This window comes from Camelina sativa, chromosome 12 (assembly GCF_000633955.1).
Source record: "Camelina sativa cultivar DH55 chromosome 12, Cs, whole genome shotgun sequence".
Lineage (NCBI taxonomy): Eukaryota > Viridiplantae > Streptophyta > Magnoliopsida > Brassicales > Brassicaceae > Camelina > Camelina sativa.
In genome coordinates, this window is record NC_025696.1 from 25,759,087 (window position 1) to 25,781,054 (window position 21,968).

Sequence of the window (21,968 nt, forward strand, 5' to 3'; positions counted from 1 at the left end):
GGATGGGGTAATTGATGTCGGTGGAGTATCCTAGTCTACAGAGTGTTTAACATACCACAAGCAAACTATCCCTAAACAATGAACATCACAACCTAGCTAATCCAATCTCTTGGCAAAAGCTACTCAGACTCAACCACTTCCATACCTAGCTCTCGCTAGAGGATCATGGTCGAGCAGGCATTACAAACAAGTTCATTCATGTCAACAAACATCCTAGATAACTAATCTCTTAGGCAAGGAACGTAAGTCTCTGGCACTAGTTGGTCAGACATTTCGTCAAACACCTTTTGGGTGTGGAAATGTCTCAAACCTAGTCCCAATTGATAAGAGAAAAACTAGTATTTCTTACTCTAGTCCAAAAGGGAATCATGCAATCAACGCTTAAACACTCTACATCCTAAGATCCTCCACCTAATCTATCCTATCCTCAAGAACTAACACACTACTTAGATTCGAAAATCATAGTCAAGGATGCAAACCCAGAAAACATTAAAACAAGCATTCATAGATAGATTAAAATGTGAAGAACAACTTTTTAGAAGAAATCAAATCAAAATACTGAATAAGTTCAAAGATGTCGGGATACAAAGTCAGAGTACGTTTTTCGGTGGCTAGGTATACCTTACAAAAGAAACGAGATAAAAACTAAGATGTCCAAAAAAAGACTTAACAAAATGTATATATAGTAAAAATGCGTGAATCCCTAAAACTTAAAACGACAAGATAGAGCGTCGGTTTGGGAATCTCCTGAAGCATGTCAGACGGAACGTCTTCCTGGCATACGCGATTTTGCCCGTGTGCGTCCAGTGACTCGATTGGTGTGAGTAGGAGTGGCTCGAGTGGTGTGAGTGGGAGTGGCTCGAATGGTGTGAGTAGGAGTGGCTCGAGTGGTGTGAGTGAAAATGGCTCGAGCATGATCGGTAAAAGTGGCTCGAGCTGGGTGTATACGCATCCACTAAAACGATGATAACGTTTGAACGACACCTCCGATTGGCTTGAAATAAACGGCATTGGAAAGATGACTCAATTCTCTCCAACTTTTATGAAGACGTCAAAAGCTGAATCCCTAGACCGGTGGCTCGAGTGGTGGCTCGATTGAGGCGGTTGAGGATGGCTCGATTGTGGAAGTGAGGATGGCTCGATTGCAGAGGTTGAGCGTGACTCGGTTGCGGAGGTTGAGCATGGCTTGGTTGCGGAGGTTGAGCATGGCTCGGTTGCGGAGGTTGAGCGTGGCTCGGTTGCAGAGGTTGAGCGTGACTCGATTGCGGAGGTTGAGCGTGACTCGGTTGCGAAGGTTGAGCGTGGCTCGATTGCGGAGGTTGAGCATGGCTCGGTTGCGGAGGCTGAGCATGGCTCGATCCTCTGCGCTTTCAACGTCTCCTAGACACCTGAAAAACTCCGGAATGCACAATGTATGCAAGGATGATGCAGAAACTTCCTAAACATGCAAAATGTACGAAAGAGGTTCTAAAATGATGCAAAACGACTAGTTGTCCTAGCTAAATGCATGACAAATACAGGCTAAGGAGATGCAAAATATAGACATATCAAAAATCTATACTATTAATTGGGGAATACACTTAAGGATAAAAAAAAATCATATCAAATATTCATGTTGCCAAAATGACCAAATTTTCATATTAAGAAGAAGATTAAACAAGAGATTTATTATATTTTAGGAAATTGTTTAAATTAGTTCTATAATAATCATGTTATGAGAATTTTGTGTTGGGTATATTCATGTATGGCAAAATACGGGACGAGAATTTGGGAACAAGAATTCAAGCAAAATGTGAACATACTATTTACTTATATGAATTACGAGGAATGTGTTTTTTCTAGGTAAAAACAAAATTTAAACGTTGCAATCAGGTATATTAGACGAGTTCGATCGCTTGACAATTATATTTAGGTCATCTGGAAATTCTATGATATGCAACGGGATGGGTATAGACAAGTAGACATGAACATGGGTACGATTATGGTTTATTAACTATTGGTTATGGTTAAATTCAAAACAAGATAAGTATCTCATATACCGAACAAGACGAGTGTCTCAATAGTAACAACATTTAGTGGTCCCATATATTTAACAAGACAGTTTCAGTTAAATTCAATTTTAATATATTTAGCGTGACGTGTACAGAACAAGACGAGTATCTCATTCTAAAATATATACATCTAGGTTAAATACGTGAAATAAATAAAACTAAAACTGAATCCAAATTTTATTTAACATCCTTAAACAAACAGTTGGAAATGTTTGGATTACATTAAGAATAATATATACATTTAGAATAATATCACATATCTATATTATATCTTAATTTTTTCTAATAAATATCATTTATGTATGTCTGAGTAGATGTTTACATGAAAATTTACTATTTTTTTAAATTATGCAAAAATAACTCCGCAAGTATGTGCGGGTCCGAACCTAGTTCAGTTAGTAAATAATTAAACTAACTTATTAAAAACACACTAACCCCGTTCAGAGACTGAAAATACTAAAGATTGAAAAATACGACAAAAACATAAACGATAATCATATATCTTTCTTTTTTTTTATCTTATACAATATATAATTGTAAACTTTAAAATTAAACGTGTATAATATTCTTACCAAAAGAAAAATATATATATTGAAACAGAAATTTCAGAATATGATAAATACAGTAGATTAAAATCTACACCGTAGATTAAATCCTAGTTAACATATATGATATATTACACGTGTAAGAAAAACAACTCACAAATTTCAGAAAAAAAAAACAAAAAAGAGAAGCAAAGTTGTGAGAATATACAACATAAACATAATAATCCCAGGCTAACAACTCTAAACTGATAATATACAACATAAACATAATAATCCCAGGCTAACAACTCTAAACTGATAATATACAACATAAACATAATAATCCCAAATACAGATCATAACTCTAGAGTAACTTTTCAGGTTCAAGGTATATCTTTTCAGGTTCAAGGTAATTTAGTTGGCTCTGTGGATTCATAAGCAGCATCAGCTGAAGAAGTATCTATGTCGTTGAGACCCAACTCCTCGTTTTGCTCCCAAGATCTTTCATACTCTTCAACTGTATACAGTTCAAAACATACAACAACAACATTTGTTACTTAAAAGTTAAAACCCAACACTCCTCTCCTAATTGACATCTTCACTCCTAAGTTTCAATTCATATTTCAGTTTACTAAATTAAAACCCAAAACAAGTAATGTTGTTTCTTCTTGATCTATAATGAATGTATGTAAAAATCCTTGTGAGAAAACATGTACGGAACAGATTTAGTTAATGAAACGGATACGAAATCAGCAGTCCTAAACCGGTATACTCGTTATGTGCTCATCATAGTCAAGGAAGACTGAGGAACTTACATGTGAGCTGATGATCATCTTTGATATCATCTGTTACTGGTGAAATAAAGGAATTGGCTAATTCGTCATCAAGAATAAATGTCCACGGCTGTTCTAAGTTTAGAAGCTGCAAGAAGAGATAAGAAAGGGGTGTTCTCTATTTGGTATAAACCAGATCTTATTGCTTTGCTTCCTCTTGCACATCAAGAACAAGAGAAGGTTAAATAAATTCAATCATTGTTGCTACCTTTGTTAGCCTGGATCCAAATTCTTTCCACTTGTTAATCTTACTCTGCTCCAAACTGTCACCAAAAGTGAATCCATGGACTCTCGCTAAGCCTGTGAGAACCCATAACACACTTGGATCAGTAGGTAAGATCGAGCTCTAAAAGGCTAGCATTGCTTCCATTAGCCAAACAATGAAAACTTGGCAAGGAAGAATTATAGGATCCTAATTTATGCCACAGTTCTCTAAATCTGCTCTAGTTTACTTAGTCCACTTAAAATTGAGTAAAAGATGCATTATTCAGAGTAGACAAGGATAATTTTGAGATGTCATACTCACTTTCTCTGATCTGTGTGACCAACCCTTCCACTGTTGTTACCATTCCACCAAGTGTACCACCAGCTAGCTCCAGATCAAGTTCTGGGATTTTCACTCCTGCAGTGTCTGACTAGTATACGAAACAAACAAACTTAAATTTCGAATGACATACGGGAATGTGTTGCTTCCTTCATAAAAATAACACATTTCCTAGCATACATTGTGGTTTATATGGTTTTCTTCTATGGCATCGCCATCAGATGTCTTTACATTTATACCAAAGGCCCTTAATAGATCAAAAAAACCTATTCTAAATCTATACCATGCACTTGTTACAGTACCAAATTTAACTTTAGCACAGGGCTAGATTAATTGTCAAACCTTTACCAAACTTATTCTATATATATAACCGTAAAGTGACACTCTCAGTTACTTTAAGATACATAAAACGATATGAAGCAACCTCTCCTGGTCCACCACACATCCAACATGTTAACAAAAGAGACTACTGGTGCAATACTACATAAACAAACAAATTGAAGCAAAAAAAACTAACCTTGATTACGTCTCGGCTAAGGTCAGTGATGTTCTTCACAGAGAGCATAATTTTCTTTCCCTTCTCAGGAATTGCACCACCAGGCTTTAACTGTTTACAATCAACCAAAAATAAGTTAATAAACCTAAAGACCAGGCCTGTGTCTGAAAAATCTCTCAAACTAATGGAAGCCAACCTCAGAATTGCGATAGCCACAATCGTCACATGTAGATGCCATAACAATAACCTCCTGAAAATACGGGATTTCTATTTTTTATGTCAAGGGGTAAAACAGCATCAAGGAGTTCATTAACAAATACGTGAAACTTGTTTCAGAACACCAAGGAATAAGCACATAGTTTTGAAAGGATACTTGTCACAAACATCCGTGTCTCACACAGCTTTGTACATGCTCCACAAGTTGAAGGGAAAGTCATGACCTATTAAAAATGAGCAATAGTAATGTTATCTAAATTCACCATTTCAATTTTTAGATCTCACAAAACATTTTGACACTGATCATAACCTTGAACATTCAACAAAACTTTTCGAAAATTTGCAGGGTTAGAAGTTACCTCTTCAGGCGCACTGTATCTAAACAAGTTATCAGAAATATCAGTGCTATTACTCTGCGCAATCGCCCGATGACCAGCTGTTGCTCCGATAGTTCCGTGGGGTAGAGCAGTTGTTTGAGTAGAAGGTGTTACAAGGCTTCTCTCTGAATGTCCAGTCTGAGAAGTGTTAGCAAGATATCCAAGAGTTGCTTGTTGCTCGGGTGTTCGCTCATAGAACTTGATTGTTAGAGAGGGATCTATTGATGGAGCATGTCTGTCGAATGTTGTAAACATGTTGTCATAAGCTAGATATAAGAAATACAACTTGACTTTAACATGGTATGTCCAAGTTGAATATATATCCTTACGGGTTTTCAATGAAACTGTTTCCAGCAGGATCATCCAAAATGAATGTGAATGATGTCTCTGCTTTGGCACAAGCTCTCAGTTTAGACAAGAATTGGTCTATTGCTTCAGCAGTCTTAGGATCCACTTTCTGCCAAGAAACATATGCAGTTTAAGATTCCTGACTGTCAAAACAATCAAAAAGGACATACAAAAGTTATAGCTCCACGCCAGAATTTACCTTGCGTTCTTCTTGAAGGGCACTCAGTTCATCAGCAGCTCGAGATAGTATCCCTTCCACCTAGAAATTAAACAAAAGGATGGAGTCATAGACAAGGAACTGGGATATTAAAAAACTAAACATCTTAAATTGCAATTGTATAGGTCTATTCTCCACTACAAAAGAGTTAAACCATGACAAGAGATTTTTCCAACTGCTAATACCAGGCTGAAGCTAGCAAAGCAACACAGATAGATATCCCATGGGAATCGTCTCAATAGGTGATAAGCTGATGGTTATATTATCATTAAATGCACCATTAATTTGTTCTCATGAGCAGATCAGACGATGTTTAGGTTGTTCTAAGAATTACTACCCCCAAAAATGAACTGTACGTACCAAGATGGTTAAGAGAACTTACCGTAGATAAACTACCACGTTGGGCCTCTGGTGGAATCTCAAAATCCAGTTCAGGAATCTGAATGCATATATTCGTGCAATTAATATCAGTTTCCAGCTTCAAATCAGCTAGTTTACATAATAAAAGAAGCAACGAGTTCACAGTGTTCAGAAAGATAAGCGGAAGTGGTTTCTTAGAAATTTGAAACGAACTGCCAAAGTATTTTGTTATTTCAAGGAGCAATGACATTCGCAGAATCAGCTCACCTTAATGGTGGCCGATTCAGATTTTACAACCTGCCGGTCAAATATCTGCATTCAGACAGAAATAAGAAGGTAAAGTTAGCTTAGAGAGAAAGAGACAACTAAAGACAGATCGTTCGAGTTTCTTGTAATACGAAAGGAAGGCTACATTCTGCCTATCTCCAAATAAAATATATAGCTAAAATCTATTGAAAAGAACAAAAATTTAGATTTGAATCGATGCATTAACCTTTGTATCGCCAGCTGAAACCTCTAGATGGTAGCTGCATCCTCGGGGTTGAATCTCGCCAGCAAACTGAACTTCATTATTCCTACAAAAGATCAGAGACAAAACAGACTATATTTAGTGATTAAAAAAAAAAAAAACAATTCACGCTGCCCAAATCATCTAAAAATCATAAGAACTTGTACCTTTCTCCACAATGGGGACATTCAAATGCAGATATTAAGACCTGTAACAGGAATAGGTTGGCAGGAAGTTCGTTAGTTAACACAAGGTAGAGAAAAGTCTAAACAAAGCGTTGAACCAAGAGAACATGTTTCTTTATATCAAATAATAAAACTATGTGGATTGTTAGTGCTCTAGAATGTGGTCAAATTCACAGTGACTAAAGTATGAAACAATCTTAATTTAGAAAATGAACAAAACTTGGCACTTTTGAAAACAGAGTACTACATACCTTTCTGAAGTGAGGAATTAAAGTCAATAGAAATCTAGTTGTTCCCTGCAGAAAAAATAAGAAGGTGCTTTATGCAACGAAGAAGGATCAAGAAAAAGACCATATAAACTTTCTCCACTGATTTCCACAGAACCAAAAATATCAATATATTCACCTCAAACTTTTCATACCATCACCAAGATGTAGCTAATAAGTTTTGTTTCATCCCCTCTATAGACTATAGTTCACTTCATAATAATATCAAGAACCATTGGATAGCAGGAAAAAAACTAATGTTATTACAGCAATTTGCATGTAAAGTACTGATAACAAATACAAACTAGAAAGCAAGGACTAGAGGGAAACTAGCCTGTTTCCTAGACCTATTTGAGTTTCCTTGACCTATATCAGTTACCACAGGTTACAACCTATATAACCTAGTCCTCCCGAGACTAAGGATAACTAACATCAGGAATCTCAACTAAATAAAGTTGCTCTACATAACCATTTGATTTTCTTTCTCTTTTCAACCTTTTCCCATCTTAAATTTGATGACCAGGCTCTAAGAGTTTCTGAATGTGAAATCTAGAAACTGGAAAGATTTCAAAAGACATCGATATATACAGATAAGCAAGAAGTTTCCCATCTGTTTAAATCTACAAAGCACCGAGAAAGCAAATCCAGTCATTGCAACCAACGCATTCTACCAATTTATCCATCCACAATATAGAGCAATCCAATTGTAAAACCAATATATTCGCCTCTAATATTGGAATATATAATCACAGAAATCAGCTACAAACATAGACACTAACCAAAATGTGTCAGAGAGAGAAATAAAGAGACATACATTTTCATTGCAGCGCATGCACATGCTCTCAACTACGTAGAGGGGAGCACCGAAGGAATGATCAGCGGAAACAGCTTCAACCACCGATCCAACATCGATTTCTTGATCATTTCTGTTGTCCATCATCTCAAAAAGTTTCTCCAAAACAATCCTAACAAGTTCAAAACACCTAAAATATTAGAAAGAAAGAAAAAAACAAGCTAAAAAGCATGAAACTTTATGCCCATCTACAATCCCTACGAGCTAAGAGTTTATAATGACACTTTCAAAGCTCAGAGGTGCGTGATTACAGAATCTTCATCCTAGATACATTTGAACCCATAGAAACAGATTTTTGAACTTTGATATATCAATTTCTGATGGGGGGGCTAAGCGACAAGTAACCAAATTAGCCAAAGACGTACCGAGATAAAAGAGTCAATGTTTGAAATTTTACAAAAACTGTGTGGTGCCGTGAAAATTACAGAGGCAGGCTTGAGTTTGTATGAAACTCACTCAAGTCGAGAAGCAAAGAAGACAACACACCCAAACAGAGGCTCTAGTCTAGAAACGGCGAGAGAGTTGAAGAAGGACCCACGTGTCTCCCTCTGTGTTTTTGTTTCCGTGGGGGACTGGGCAGTGAGTGGGCTTGAGCTTTTTCCACTAGGTCATTTGGGCTATCTATAAATTTTTTTCTTTTTTTCAGAAAAAGAAATTATACTCCAACATTTTCTTTTAATATAAATATATTTATTTATTATTATATAAAACTTAACTTTCAATCGCCAATTATCAGGGAAAACGGCCAATTCCCCCCATAAACTTAGTTACTTTATCGTATTCATGCACAGAACTTTGAGTCGTGCCTATAACCACATAAACTTAACTTAAATTTGAATTTCCCATATGAACTATCCAAAATCCGTCAAAACCAACAAATCGACAAACGGTGTTACTGTTCCGTTAACAGATGCTGACTAGAATGTCGTGTTTGCAGTTTAAAATGCCATGTAATATCATGAAACGATGTCGTTTCAATTATCAAAAAAAACTAAGACAAAAGTACTCATGTTTCTAGATTCGAACACCCGACCTCTTACTTATATCATCACAAAGCCAACTGAACCAAAGTAACTTCGTCACAATACAATGCAGAAACAGATTTATATCTTCTTTGCAATAGATGATTTAATAGATTTTAATAGATTTTAATTAACCCAGGACATTAGTGGATTTAAAAGTCTAATGCATTTGTGTAGACTTTATAATGCATATAAGGTGGATTTGAAAGTCATTGATAATGTATTTTTAGTGACTGTTATGGATTTTTAAAAAAGTTATTGTTAGAAAAAAATATATATATCCATAAACTATGTTATACACCAAAATTATATTAAATTAATAACACCCAGACTTTTACACATGTCATAGAAAACTTGAATTAAACTGTATTTGTTTTCAATCCAGATTTTTGGTGTAATTAAAGAACCCAGATGTCATGAACCCAGAAAAAAAAAATTAAAGAATACAAAAAAACACAGATCTGATGAATAAGTGTGATTATATACAAAGGGTTTGAGGAGGAAGAAACAGAGATTGAACCCAGAAAAAAAAAGTGTGATTATATCATAAACCAAAAAAAAAAGTTATAGATCATGAACCCAGAAAAAAAAGTTAAAGAACACAAAAAAAAATTCTCAAAAATAATACATATCTGATGAATAAGTGTGATTATATAAAAGGATTGAGAAAAAAAATCAAACAATAATATGTCAAAGGCTAGAGATCCATCTAAAGTGTGGTATTGTGTTTGTTTATATTTTAGAAGCAAAGTACGTTGAAATCTAAAATCACACAAAATCTAGTAGATATTGAATAACACTAGATTTTAATGGATTTTTAAAAATACCCAATTGAATAACACCTAATTCTTAAATAGATCAAACTCCTTTAAAAACCACAATCCAATAACACCCCCTTAAAAAAAAAAAAAAAAAGTTTCTCTTCTTCTCCCGTCTAATCGTCTATACGACGAGCCTCCATCAATTACAATACCCAGGCCAAAATCATATAAATCTATAATTGCAAAATCTTTTTTTCCTCCACAACCCAGCTTCTACAAGACTCTGAATCTGCTTGTAAAGCCTAAGAAATCGATCCAAAGGAGAACTTATTGATTCAGATCAAATTGTAAAAGGGGAAAAATTTTAAAGGCCATAGATTAAAGCTGGAACAAGGATTCATATATTCATAATGAGAGCCATTCAAGTACAAAGATAATTGCAGAGAAAATCGGAGAGAGAAAAGGTGTTTTTGTAGTTTTATATATAACTCGTAACTCATTGGTAACAAAAGTTTTCTTGGCTCAGGTGGTTCTGAGTTAAGTCAATTGACTGTGAGATTAAGTTCTGTGTATGAATACGATAAAGTAACTAAGTTCATGGGGAATACGTTTTCTCCCAATCGTCATGTGTAAAACTTAACTGATTAAAAAAAAGAAAGAATCGTGTTTTTTTTTTCTCCCAAATTAGATCTCTTCTTCTAATATCGTGATCGATCAAAGATTTATTCTGTAGATGAGTAAGTTTTTTTTTTTCCTATAGATTGCGAATTGTTGTTTCAAGGATCGATCTATAAGCTTTCGTGTAATCGATCTTATGTCGGTACAGATCTAGGGTTTATGATTGTACTTGAAGGATGCTTGATTCGGCGTTAAACTGGTAGAATCGTCTGGGTTCCTTCTTCTTTTTTTCCTGGTGAATGATTAGATTCGTTCATCATCTTTTTGCGATTTTGGCTTTAGGTTTTCCAGGATTGTCTCCGCATGAAACATTCTTCGAGGTGTGTAAATCTCTGTTATTACTATCGTATTTGGATGATGTTTGATTCGGCGTACAACTGAGTTCTTTCTTCTTCGTCCTGGTGATAATTGGTTAAGATTTGTTCCTTATCTTTTTGCGATTTTGGTTTCTTAGGGTTTCCAGGATTCTTAATAGTTTGTTCTTGTTTATAGGGTTTGAAGCATCGTTGAGGTATGTAAAACTCTGTCTTCTCGATTCCAATTNTTTTTTTTTTTTTTTTTTTTTTTTTTTTGGTTTTGTTTTCTGAGTTGTAGATGATTGAAATCGAACAAGAGAACAAACATGTATGATGATAAGCTCTTGTCGATGAGATTTTTTTGCAATTGACAATTCGTTTTGGGATTTTGGAATCAGGATGTGTTTTGTTTCAATAGGATTTCAAAACCTTTTAAATCAGTTGATGATGACGATAATGTAGAATTAGATAAGAGCAGGCTCTGGTATGAACTTGCGTGTTTGTGATCCTATTATATTCTTAACTTCTCACATGCACTCTCCCTGCTGACTCTGACATGGTTGTTTATTTGATTCTTGAACAATAGGGAAGATTTTATTAGCAAAGACTTTTGCTCGGCTTGTTAATGTTCCTTTTGTCATTGATGATGCAACTACACTGACTCAGGTAAATTCTTGATTCTTTCAATGGCGTTTTGGAATCCAAATTAAACATATTAGGTGTAGCTCCTGGAATATGATTTCATATGTTGCTCTTTGACCTAGTTGTTGTATCATGTATGGTGTCTTTACAGGCTGGTTATGTTGGTGACGATGTTGAATCAATCCTTCATAAGCTATTAACGGTACCACTTCTGACTAAGTCGAGGTTAATATTCCAAGAACACTTTCCATCTTGTTGCATTTCATAAGATTCCTTTATTTACTTGTAGGTCGCTGAGTTCAATGTGCAAGCAGCACAGCAGGGAATAGTCTACATTGATGAAGTTGATAAGATAACCAAGAAGGTCCGTATGCATGACATGATAACTCCTGAACTCAATAAGAATGAAATAATTGGGCTTTATGCTTCCTGGATTCTCTCTTTTGCAGGCTGAGAGTTTAAACATTAGCAGGGATGTTTCTGGTGAAGGTGTCCAACAGGCACTTTTGAAATTACTAGAAGGCACTGTAAGTGGATTGCTTTCGTACACTTTGATGCATCTAATGAATCATTCGTCACTAGACATGAGGCCCTTGCATAGTGAGTTATAGTGAAGTCTCTAGAATTGATCCTCATTAAAAGGTCTTTGCAATATTCCACAGGAGAGACTAAAAAGTTATTAATAAGACATTAATGAACGCGACATCACATAAATTACTAATCCATTTCACATGAAGCTCTTTCTCCAGAAGAGAATTGTTCTGGATTCAAGCTTTGCTTCTTCTGATCATTGGAACTTCTTCTCTCTTTTTTTCCCAGATCGTAAATGTTCCAGGAAATGGAGCAAGGAAGCATCCACGGGGTGACCATATACAGGTTTAGAACTAGTACTTTATCATTGACTTATAATTGTTTAGTTTTATTACGCATCTAAAGGTGTTGTTTGTTCATATCATTCCATTGATATTACTGGACTCTGCTATGATGTACAGATCGACACAAAAGATATTCTCTTTATCTGTGGAGGAGCATTTGTTGACCTTGAAAAGACCATTGTTGATAGGTAATTCATTATGCTTCCTTTTTGTAGAACATACATTAGCGGTTCTGTATTGACTTTGATCAGCATTTAATTGTTATGCCAGACGACAAGACTCATCAATTGGTTTTGGAGCTCCTGTTCGTGCGAACATGGCTACCAGTGGAGTGACCAGTGGTGCATTAACGTTATCTTTGCTAGAATCGGTAATTACTATAAAGATTTTCTTAAGCCTCTGTAAGGCACTTCTCATTCCTGGAAAGAGCTTTAGTTTTGGAATGCTGGCTGCATTTCAGGTTGAGAGTGCCGATCTGACAGCATATGGCCTTATACCGGAGTTTGTAGGACGCTTTCCCATATTAGTTAGTTTGTCAGCTCTAACAGAAGACCAGCTCATTCGGGTAATTTCAAATTTCCCATAGCTTATTTGATTTGTTGCTCCACTACACCTTCTGAATTATAGCTGATATTTCCTTTGTTTTTTCCCTACATAGTATAGAACCCAAAAATGCTCTTGGGAAACAGTACAAAAAACTATTTAGTTTGAACAACGTACGTTCCCTGGAAATATACGCTTACCAAGACTTTGCATGCAAAAAATATTCAGTTTTAAGTTTAACCTTGACCTTTTGGTTCCTGACTGCATGATCTGGTTCAATTTTTTTCAGGTAAAGCTGCATTTTACTGAGAAAGCGCTTGAGATAATTTCCAAGCAAGCGATGGTGAAGAATACAGGTGCGAGGGGACTAAGAGCCTTACTTGAAAGCATTCTTACTGAAGCCATGTTTGAGGTACTTCAGCTACCGCAAGTAGTGTTTAGCTCCAAAATGACTGTTGCCTTCACACTTCTTTTTTCATATTTTTCTCCGATTCCAGATGATAAAAAGGGAGATGAAAGAATCGACGCGGTTATTGTAGATGAGGAATTAACAGGCTCAGAAGCTTCTCGTGGTTGCACAGCAAAATTACTTAAAGGAGACGGGGCTTTTGAGCGGTACCTCAGCGAGAACAAGTCAAAAGATGCTACAGAAGCAACGGTACGACTGTAAAAATCATTTATTGTCTGCTCCTTGAGTCGATATAAACTAGTTCTGTGGCAGTTAATGTCACATATTTACTCTTCTGAAAGTCTGTTGAATAAGAGCAAGTAGTTGTGTTTCTTACCAACACAGCTTGCATATGTTTCTTTTCTACACGTTGAAACTTGTGTTTACACTTGGCTATAATGACTACTCAAACCTGATGGGCGTAATTTGCAGGTTGACGAAAGAGTGGGATCGGCGAGAGCAATGCGGTTGTAAAATATAATGAGAGAAGAAGGGTTTTAACATGCAGAGTTTCTTGATTATTTTGTAAAGAACAGCATTCAGAAGTTTTACAGATCTGATCTAGGTTTTTTTCTTTGTTTTACGGTACTTGGAGGATACTTGATTGGGCGTATAACTGGTAAAATCGTACGAGTTATTTCTACTTCGTCCTGGTGATTGGTTAGATTCGTTCCTCAAACTTGTTTTTACGATTTTTATTTCTTAATAGTTTGTGTCCAGTATTCTTAATAGTTTGTTCTTTGTTTATAGGATTTGAAGCTTGAAGCAATCGTCGAGGTATGTAAAACTCTGTGTTCTCGATTTCAATTTCTGTTTTTGGTTTTGTTTTCTGAGTTGTGGATGATTGAAATCGAACGAGAGAACAAATGTGTATGAACAGCTCTCGTAGATGAGATCGTTTCACAATTGACAATTTTATTGGGATTCTGTAATCAAGATGATTTCAATTTCTGGTTTTTGTTTTTTTTTTTTTTGTTGGTTTTGTTTCTGAATTTTGGAGGATTGAAATCGAACTAGAGAACAAGTTCTTTTCGATGAGTTTGTTTCAATAGGATTTCAAAACCTTTTTAATCGTCCTGCAGATTCTTAATCTTGGGATATATTGTGAACAGTTTGGTTTTTTGTTTTTCTTTCAAAACCCAAGAAGATTCATTGACAGACACTAGTCTAATTGTGTTCTGTCAGATTCTTTTTGGGGACATTGTCCCTTGCAAACTGTGAATTGAACTGGCTGGGTAGTGCATGCATGTTGGGAGTTGGAAAAGAGATTTCGATGGGAATGACCTACGGGTAAAAGTCTTAAGACAAAGACTCAATAACACAAAACAGCTCTAAGAGTTGGAATCGGAATGACCTACGGGTTTAAAGTCTTAAGACATCTAAGAGTTTGGTACCCACGGCTTTAAATGGAAATAACTTATGGCTTAGAGAAATTACAAGACATAAGAGCTCTAAGAGTTGGAATTGGAATGACCTACGGGTTAAAAGTCTTAAGACAAAGACTGAAAAGAGCTCTAAGAGTTTGGTACCCACGGCTTTGGATGGAAATAACCTATGGCTTAGAAAAATTACAAGACATAAGATGAGCTCTAAGAGTTGGAATGGGAATGACCTACGGGTTAAAAGTCTTAAGACAAAGGCTGAAGAACGCAAAAGAGGGGTACCCACGGCTTTGGATGGAAAGAACCTATGGCTTAGAAAAATTACAAGACAAAGAGCAAAGTACAAAGACTAAAACAAAAGAGCAAAGTCTTAAGACAAAGACTAATTAACAAAAAGGAGCTCTGGTACCCACGGCTTTGGATGGAAAGAACCTATGGCTTAGAAAAACTACAAGACAAAAGAGCAAAGTCTTAAGACAAAGACTGAATAACACAAAATAGCTCTAGTACCCACGTCTTTGGATGGAAACAACCTATGGCTTAGTAAAATTACAAGACAAAAGAGCAAAGTCTTAAGCCAAAGACTGAGTAACACAAAAGAGCTCTGGTACCCACGGCTTTGGATGGAAACAACCTATGGCTTAGAAAAAACACATGAGAAAAGAGCAAAGTCTTAAAGACAAAGACTGAACATATTACTGATAGACACACGACTTAAAGAAGTTATAAGACAAAAATATTTGGCAAACCAATTAAAGAGTGTTTAAGCAGAGGGCCATTTAAATAGCTTCAAAAAACAAGGTAAGTAAAGGGGCACTTATGTTCAATGGATACTAACTAATTATGATTTCCTCAGGTATGTGGTTCTGAAGGCCTTCAAATGGACAAACTCTGAGGAGATTACAAGTGTAGCAGACTTCTTTAACAGGTATGTATTTTTAAATTTTTTTTGTAATTAGTTGATTATTTTATGAAAATCACAAGTATGAAACAGAGACGTGAAGTAAATACTAATTTCGATTTGTTCAGGTATGCTTGAAAAACGTGTTCATAATCAGGTATAGACTTTTCTCAACTTGTCTGTGATTAATTGTTATTATCACCTGTGGAAATTACATGTTTAAGTTAACTTATATATCTACGTAACATAAAATATTAGATATGTATATCTAAAACACCATTCTAATTAAAGATGTATCTTTGAATAGTTGTCTTGACAACTTATTGTTGTCATATCCATTGTTAACTTATTGTGTCTTTCTTTCGGTACTTATGTAACATAGAATTTCTCATATGGGTACTTATTGTAGTCTGTCGGATTGTAGAAACTCATTGTTAACTTATTGTGTCTCTGTTTTGGTACTTATGTATCATAGAGTTTATCATTTTATAAATGGAAATGCTCTTGTAGTCTATTGTAGTTTTGAACGTAGATAAGACTCTTGCAAATGATGGTAGTAGTTTGCTTGAATCTTGGGTGTCTTTGTTTGACCTTATGCTCTAAAAACCCTTTTCGATACTAATAATCTATGTTTTGGTGCTTCTATGTAATATAAGATTTTTTTATTTTATGAAACTGATAGAGATCGTTATTTATTTATACTAAGTACTATCTTAATTAGACTTGATAAAGTCATATGATTTGTTTCCGTTTCTATATTAGGTTTCTCTTAAAATAAAGAGCTTAGGTTTTAGAGAAGACAGGTTAGTTAGACAAAAAAATTATTTTGTTAGGATTGGACAAGGGTTTTCGATCCTTGAAGGGAGAGCTTGTCTCTTTGTTTATCTTTCTTTTTTTTATAAAATCAGTTATATTTCTCATCTTTCCTAGCCTTGTGACTTTTAACTCCATCAGAAATGGATGCATTTTGTAGTTGCTTATAGGTATGGTATTTTGACGTTCATGAGACTCATGTAGATGATTGTAGTAATTTCCTTGAATCTTGAATGTCTACGTTTGCGTTATGTCATGTAGGTGATTGACATATTGGCATTATTAACAGATGAATTAGTGTGTTAAGATTCTATAAATTTACATGTTGGCTTAGTCTTTACTATACAATGATTGATGATTGAAATGATCTCTGTTATGGTAGTAGGTCTGCTCTTAGTCTTACATAATTGATGCAGCTTGTAAATCAATTGAATCACTAGAATGTTATTGGTTTGTTTGTTTGACTAACACTTTCTATGATTCATGTCAAAATCAGAAATTAATTCATTTTGTAGGCGTGTGAAATACTTGCCTTGTTCTTTCTCTGTTTTTTAGGTCGACTTAATGTATTCTATGTCTATTATTTCTATAATAGCTGTTAGACTTGGATATTCTTGACATTCAACTGTGTATTAATTACCAGTTATCTATGTTTTGGTGCTACTATGTAACATAAGGTTTCTCATTTTATGAAATGGATGTTTCCTTGTAGTAGATATATTTATTTTAACGTACATGAGACTCCTGCAAATGATAATAATAGTTTATATGAATCTTGAATGCCTTTCTGTTTGTGAAACTCTTAGTGATTGATATTTTGGTATTCTGCATTATTAACCGATGATTAATGTGTTAGATTCTATAAATTGTATCACTTACCTTGAGTCTTTACTACAAAATGAATGAGAATATATCTGTGATGGTAACAGTGTATTGATGGAGCTTGGAAATATGTTGAAACAGTAGAATGTGCAATGCATAAATTTTCTTTTCTTTCAGTAACACTTTCTAAATGTATTCTAAATCCAATATTTCATTTCCGGTTCTAGATTGCTATAATAGTTTTTAGACTTCCAAGTTCTTAACTCTCTACTTTAGTACAAAGGTTTATGTAAACAATCCAGTCTTATACTCTTATGTTTGATACTAGGCATAGGACAGCATATACATGTCTCTTTTGATTTGTGTTTGGTTTGTTTGTTTGAATAACACCTTCTATGATTGATGACAAAATCAGAAATTAGTTCACGTTTATCATCTCATTGTAGGCATGTGAAACATATGCTTTGTTCGTCTATGTTGTTTAGGGTATCTAATATTTTGTTTCGTAGTTTGCTATAATAGTTTTTAGACTTAGAAGTTCTTAAATCTCTACTTTAGTACAAAGGTTTATGTAAAAAATCCATTCTTATACTCTTATGTTTGTTACTAGGCAAAGTACAGAGTATACATGTCTCTTTTGAAATGTTTCTAAGAGACATATCATTAATTGCTAAACTAAAGATTTCATGTGTTGAGGCAGTACGACTATATATAGAACCTTTCAATATATCTTGCATTTTTTGTCTATCTCCACTTTTGATTTTCGAATTGTGCACCAATAATGATATGATTATTGTGTTATTCTACAAACTGTATCAGTCGATTTGCTTTTTTATTACAATACATTGATTGAAAATATCCCTGCTATGGTGTATTTGTGTCTATCATTTGGTCTATTGAATCATGTGTGTTTTTATTTACGAAGTGCAATAGATATTTCTGGAATTCCTTACCATACCTTTATGTTTCTATAACAGTTCTATGATTGATGACTTAATGTTAAAATCAAGAAATCAGCAGACAATTTTGTCATTCCCATTGTAGTGTGTTATAACTGATCTTCTCTGTTATTTAGATAAACTAAATGTGTTTTTAGATTTGGTCATACTCTAACATGTTTTATTAATCCAATTTTATGTTTGTTACTAGGCATTATGCAAAGTAGCCGATTGAGTTAAACTTATAATTATAGAGCATTATAGTTGATTGTTTGTCAATGGACATTGGATTTCACTGTTATTTTTGTTCATAAACAATTTTTTTGGTATTTGTTTTTTGTATATAGCTTTGTGTTAAGAGTACTAATATACTTATAGAGCATTATAGTTGTAACGTTCATAAGATTTGTCTGGTGTATATATCTCTTACGTTTTGGTTGGTTGTCTTTTGACCATTTTTTTTGGCTGATACCATCTTAAATTTTGCTTCTCGATAATTGAGTTATTTTGCATGATAAGTTAATGTTAACTTTGTATGTTTATCCTAAATTACACCATTAATTGAACTTTCAGTGTTGTCTATGATTTGTATGTGTGTGTTTTGATTTAGTATGTGTATGTTTCGATTGAACCCGGCTAAAATCTTATGTTTCCATTGCATAGAGTGTTACGTGATTGAACTTAATAACTTGGACACTATTTTACTATTAAAAAAAAACAAATACACAAGTTGTGTAACACAACTGACCAACTTAACAAACATAAACGTTACCAACAAAAACAAAACCAAAATTACACATAATAGCACAATTTCACACTCAAACCCAGAACCAAAAACACCTAAATGAATGGACCTAAGATAAACTGTTAGGAGCGCAAAAATCGAATTGATAAAATATGCGAATTATATTTAAATGAACGAAATCAGAAACGAATTACAACAACATAATATAAAGCAGTAAATAAATCACAGAGGCGAGATATGATATCTCTTTCCTTAATTCAATAAATCGGCCGTAAGTGCTTTCGGACAATCACGATTTATGAATTCCAGGATACAACCGATCACAAACTATTACCGTAGCACACCAGTAATAGAACTTAAGCGAACAGATCTACGTTATACTTTCGAGACTACTAAACTAAGAACTTACTTGGACTAAGCAAGAGAGAGGGAGAGAAAGATCTTCAGAGGAAGGAGTGTTTATGTTTTTGTGTGTGAAAAATAATGAGAGGTTATGCCTCTATATATAGTGGAAGGAGGGAGCTCTCAAGAAAATATTCAGTGAATATTCTCGGAGTGCTGCCCAAGTTTGCTTGGAGTTCACACCAAGTCTTTCCAAAAAATTAAATGAGCCTACAGCAGTCTCAAGAGCCAAAAAGCCCAAAAACCCAAAAGCCCAAGAGACCACAGCCCGCGTCCGAGACCAGCCCGGCCCGGCCCGCCCCGCGTCCGGCCCGTCCCGCATCCGTGCTCGGCCCGGTTCGGTTCGGTTCGCGTGTGGGAACCTTCCCTCTTCCTTCTACACACTTTTGAAACTAGAAGAGTGTAAAACTATATATATATGAGTGAAAAATCAATCATATTTCCGATGTGGGATATTTCCCAAACCATCCCAAGTAGCTCACTTCACACTCTTATTTCTCATTCAAATCAACTCCGTTTTGGACGTATGAGTATACCATCTTGTAGTACTCGTTACCAGCTTTCCATTGCACTATCGACCAGACAATTCCGATCAGCCATTTGGCCGGAATTCGGCCGGAAAGTCACCGGAAAGTCATTGTCCCAAAACCTGCAATTTTCTGAAACTTGTTTCTGAAAATTCAGTTCCAACAATCCCCCACATGAATAGAAATAAGTCTAAACATATGACGACATAACTAACCCTATAGACTGACACTACTAGCTAGACTAGACAGACCTTCGAGAGTATATGCGAAAACTAACTGTATATGAGTTGGTGGCGTTTTTCAACCTTGAACCGACTCATTGTTATACCTGTCGAGTTTACTCGGCCAGTTGGTGAACATGATGTCTTGAACCATCCGGATTTGTATGTAAACTTAGACAGCAGGCATAACACAGCTTCGTTTTCTCGTAGAACGAGGTTCTCTATTGTGTTCATTGTGGCCTTGAACATGCCTGGTTAATCATGAGTGAACTTGGAGAGTATAGCCTCATATAATCTCCTAGAAACGGCCCCATTTCACACTCACACGGTGATTTATATAAGCTGCTTGTATTTAAAGAAATATCCTGTAATTATTTCAAATATTTTACAAAGCTACATTTCAAATCATTAAAAGCATATGCTTAACCTCTAACATACAGGAAGCACTTTACATCACTCTAGGAACTTGGAAAAGACAAAAATCTTATAGTGCTTGTAGCAGATTCTGCTTGATTTAGTTGTCCCTTTGAACGTAGGTCATGGGGTCTCCAATCTGAGTAGGTGGGGTTACCATCAAACATCCTCTTATGTCATAGGCTTTAAACCCATTCCTCTTGATGATTTTATAACTTGATCTCGCGCCAAACCTTTTGTAAATGGATCTGCTAGGTTTTCTTTCGTATTGATGTAATCAATCGTAACTACACCAGTTGAGATAAGTTGTCTAACAGTTTTATGTCTCCGTCTGATGTGACGAGATTTGCCATTGTAATGGGTATTCCTTGCCCTGCCCAAAGCCGATTCGCTATCACAGTGTACACGTATTGCAGGCACAGGATTCCCCCACATTGGGATGTCTTCCAAGAAATTACGAAGTGATTCAGCTTCCGACATAGCTATCTCCAAAGCTATGAATTCAGATTCCATAGTTGATTTAGCTGCCAGAGTTTGTTTGGAAGACTTCCAGGACACTGCTGCACCTCCAAGTGTAAAAACATATCCACTTGTGGATTTTGAGTTTCTCGAGTCTGCGATCCAGTTGGCATCACTGTAACCTTCCAAAACTCCGGGTTCTCTACCATAGTGCAAGCCATGATCTTTGGTATAACGTAGATAATCCAAAACTCTAGCTATAGCCATCCAATGCTTATGTCCTGGATTACTTGTGTAGCGACTAAGTACATTTACAGAGTGCGCTAAATCCGGTCTTGTACAGTTTGTCAAGTACATTAGACTGCCAATTACTCTTGCATACTCCACCTGCAGCATAGGTTCACCAAAATTTTTGGTCAAGTGAATTTGAGGATCCTCTGGAGTTTTTGCAGTCCCATTTGAGTAATGCTTGAATCGATCAAGCACTTTTTCCGCATAGTGGGTTTGAGACAAGATAAGGCCCTCATCAGTTCTGATGATTTTTATCCCCAAAATTACATCTGCTAAACCCAAGTCCTTCATGTCAAAATTTCTTTTGAGCATGTTTTTCGTTTGAGTTATGATGTCTTTGTTACTGCCAATGATAAGCATATCATCTACATATAAGCATAACAAAATGTACCCTGATGGAGTAGTTTTGTAGTATATGCATTTGTCACATTCATTAATGTGAAAACCATTAGACATCATCATACTGTCAAACTTCTCATGCCACTGCTTAGGAGCCTGTTTGAGTCCATATAATGACTTCACAAGTTTACACACTTTGTGTTCTTGTCCTGGAATAACAAATCCCTCAGGTTGTTTCATGTAGATTTCCTCTTCTAAATCTCCATGAAGAAAAGCAGTTTTTACATCCATTTGATGGATTTCAAGTTTTCTCAAGGCTGCAATACCTATGAGCATCCTGATCGAAGATAGTCTTGTTACCGGTGAATAGGTATCAAGGAAATCTAAGCCTTCTTTTTGCCGAAATCCTTGCACTACAAGCATAGCCTTGTACCGTTCAATATCGCCATTTGGTTTTCGTTTTATCGTAAAAATCCATTTACATCCCAAAGGCTTAAATCCTTGTGGTAGATCTGCCATCTCGTAAGTATGATGTTGCATGATAGAGTCTATTTCAGTTTTGACTGCTTCCTTCCAATAAGGTGCATCAGGTGTAGACATAGCTTCTGCGTATGTTCTTGGTAGATTTTCAGCTAGAAATGCCATCATCAGAAAATCATCACCAAACGATT

At 35.4% G+C, this 21,968-nt stretch overlaps 2 protein-coding genes across 2 annotated transcripts; one reads left to right on the top strand and one right to left on the bottom strand.

The window, feature by feature from the left end:
- LOC104732623 (zinc finger protein ZPR1-like) lies at positions 2,821–8,320 on the bottom strand. The gene is made up of 17 exons (XM_010452186.2): positions 8,144–8,320; positions 7,740–7,890; positions 6,911–6,955; positions 6,642–6,682; positions 6,460–6,541; positions 6,234–6,278; positions 5,989–6,045; positions 5,589–5,648; positions 5,371–5,498; positions 5,024–5,276; positions 4,822–4,888; positions 4,645–4,715; positions 4,470–4,559; positions 3,935–4,043; positions 3,617–3,708; positions 3,391–3,496; positions 2,821–3,092 (listed from the first exon to the last, which is right to left on the bottom strand). The coding sequence occupies exons 2-17, from the start codon at positions 7,863–7,865 to the stop codon at positions 2,980–2,982; spliced, it is 1,485 nt and encodes a 494-aa protein (XP_010450488.1). The 5' UTR covers positions 7,866–7,890; positions 8,144–8,320; the 3' UTR covers positions 2,821–2,979.
- On the top strand, positions 10,834–14,118 carry LOC104733846 (CLP protease regulatory subunit CLPX3, mitochondrial-like). The gene is made up of 14 exons (XM_010453387.1): positions 10,834–10,863; positions 11,004–11,019; positions 11,122–11,201; positions 11,329–11,379; positions 11,467–11,541; positions 11,627–11,704; positions 11,997–12,053; positions 12,170–12,240; positions 12,323–12,422; positions 12,513–12,617; positions 12,885–13,007; positions 13,093–13,253; positions 13,476–13,703; positions 13,794–14,118. The coding sequence occupies exons 1-12, from the start codon at positions 10,834–10,836 to the stop codon at positions 13,132–13,134; spliced, it is 828 nt and encodes a 275-aa protein (XP_010451689.1). The 3' UTR covers positions 13,135–13,253; positions 13,476–13,703; positions 13,794–14,118.

Coding starts and splice junctions, on each gene's coding strand:
- LOC104732623 (XM_010452186.2), bottom strand. CDS start 7,865: ATGATGGACAACAGAAATGATCAAGAAATCGATGTTGGATCGGTGGTT. Junction 6,046..6,233: donor CTGAATCGGCCACCATTAAG/GTGAGCTGATTC, acceptor ATATGCATTCAG/ATTCCTGAACTGGATTTTGA. Junction 4,044..4,469: donor TTAGCCGAGACGTAATCAAG/GTTAGTTTTTTT, acceptor TTCGTATACTAG/TCAGACACTGCAGGAGTGAA.
- LOC104733846 (XM_010453387.1), top strand. CDS start 10,834: ATGATTGAAATCGAACAAGAGAACAAACAT. Junction 11,542..11,626: donor TTGATAAGATAACCAAGAAG/GTCCGTATGCAT, acceptor TCTCTTTTGCAG/GCTGAGAGTTTAAACATTAG. Junction 12,054..12,169: donor CACGGGGTGACCATATACAG/GTTTAGAACTAG, acceptor TATGATGTACAG/ATCGACACAAAAGATATTCT.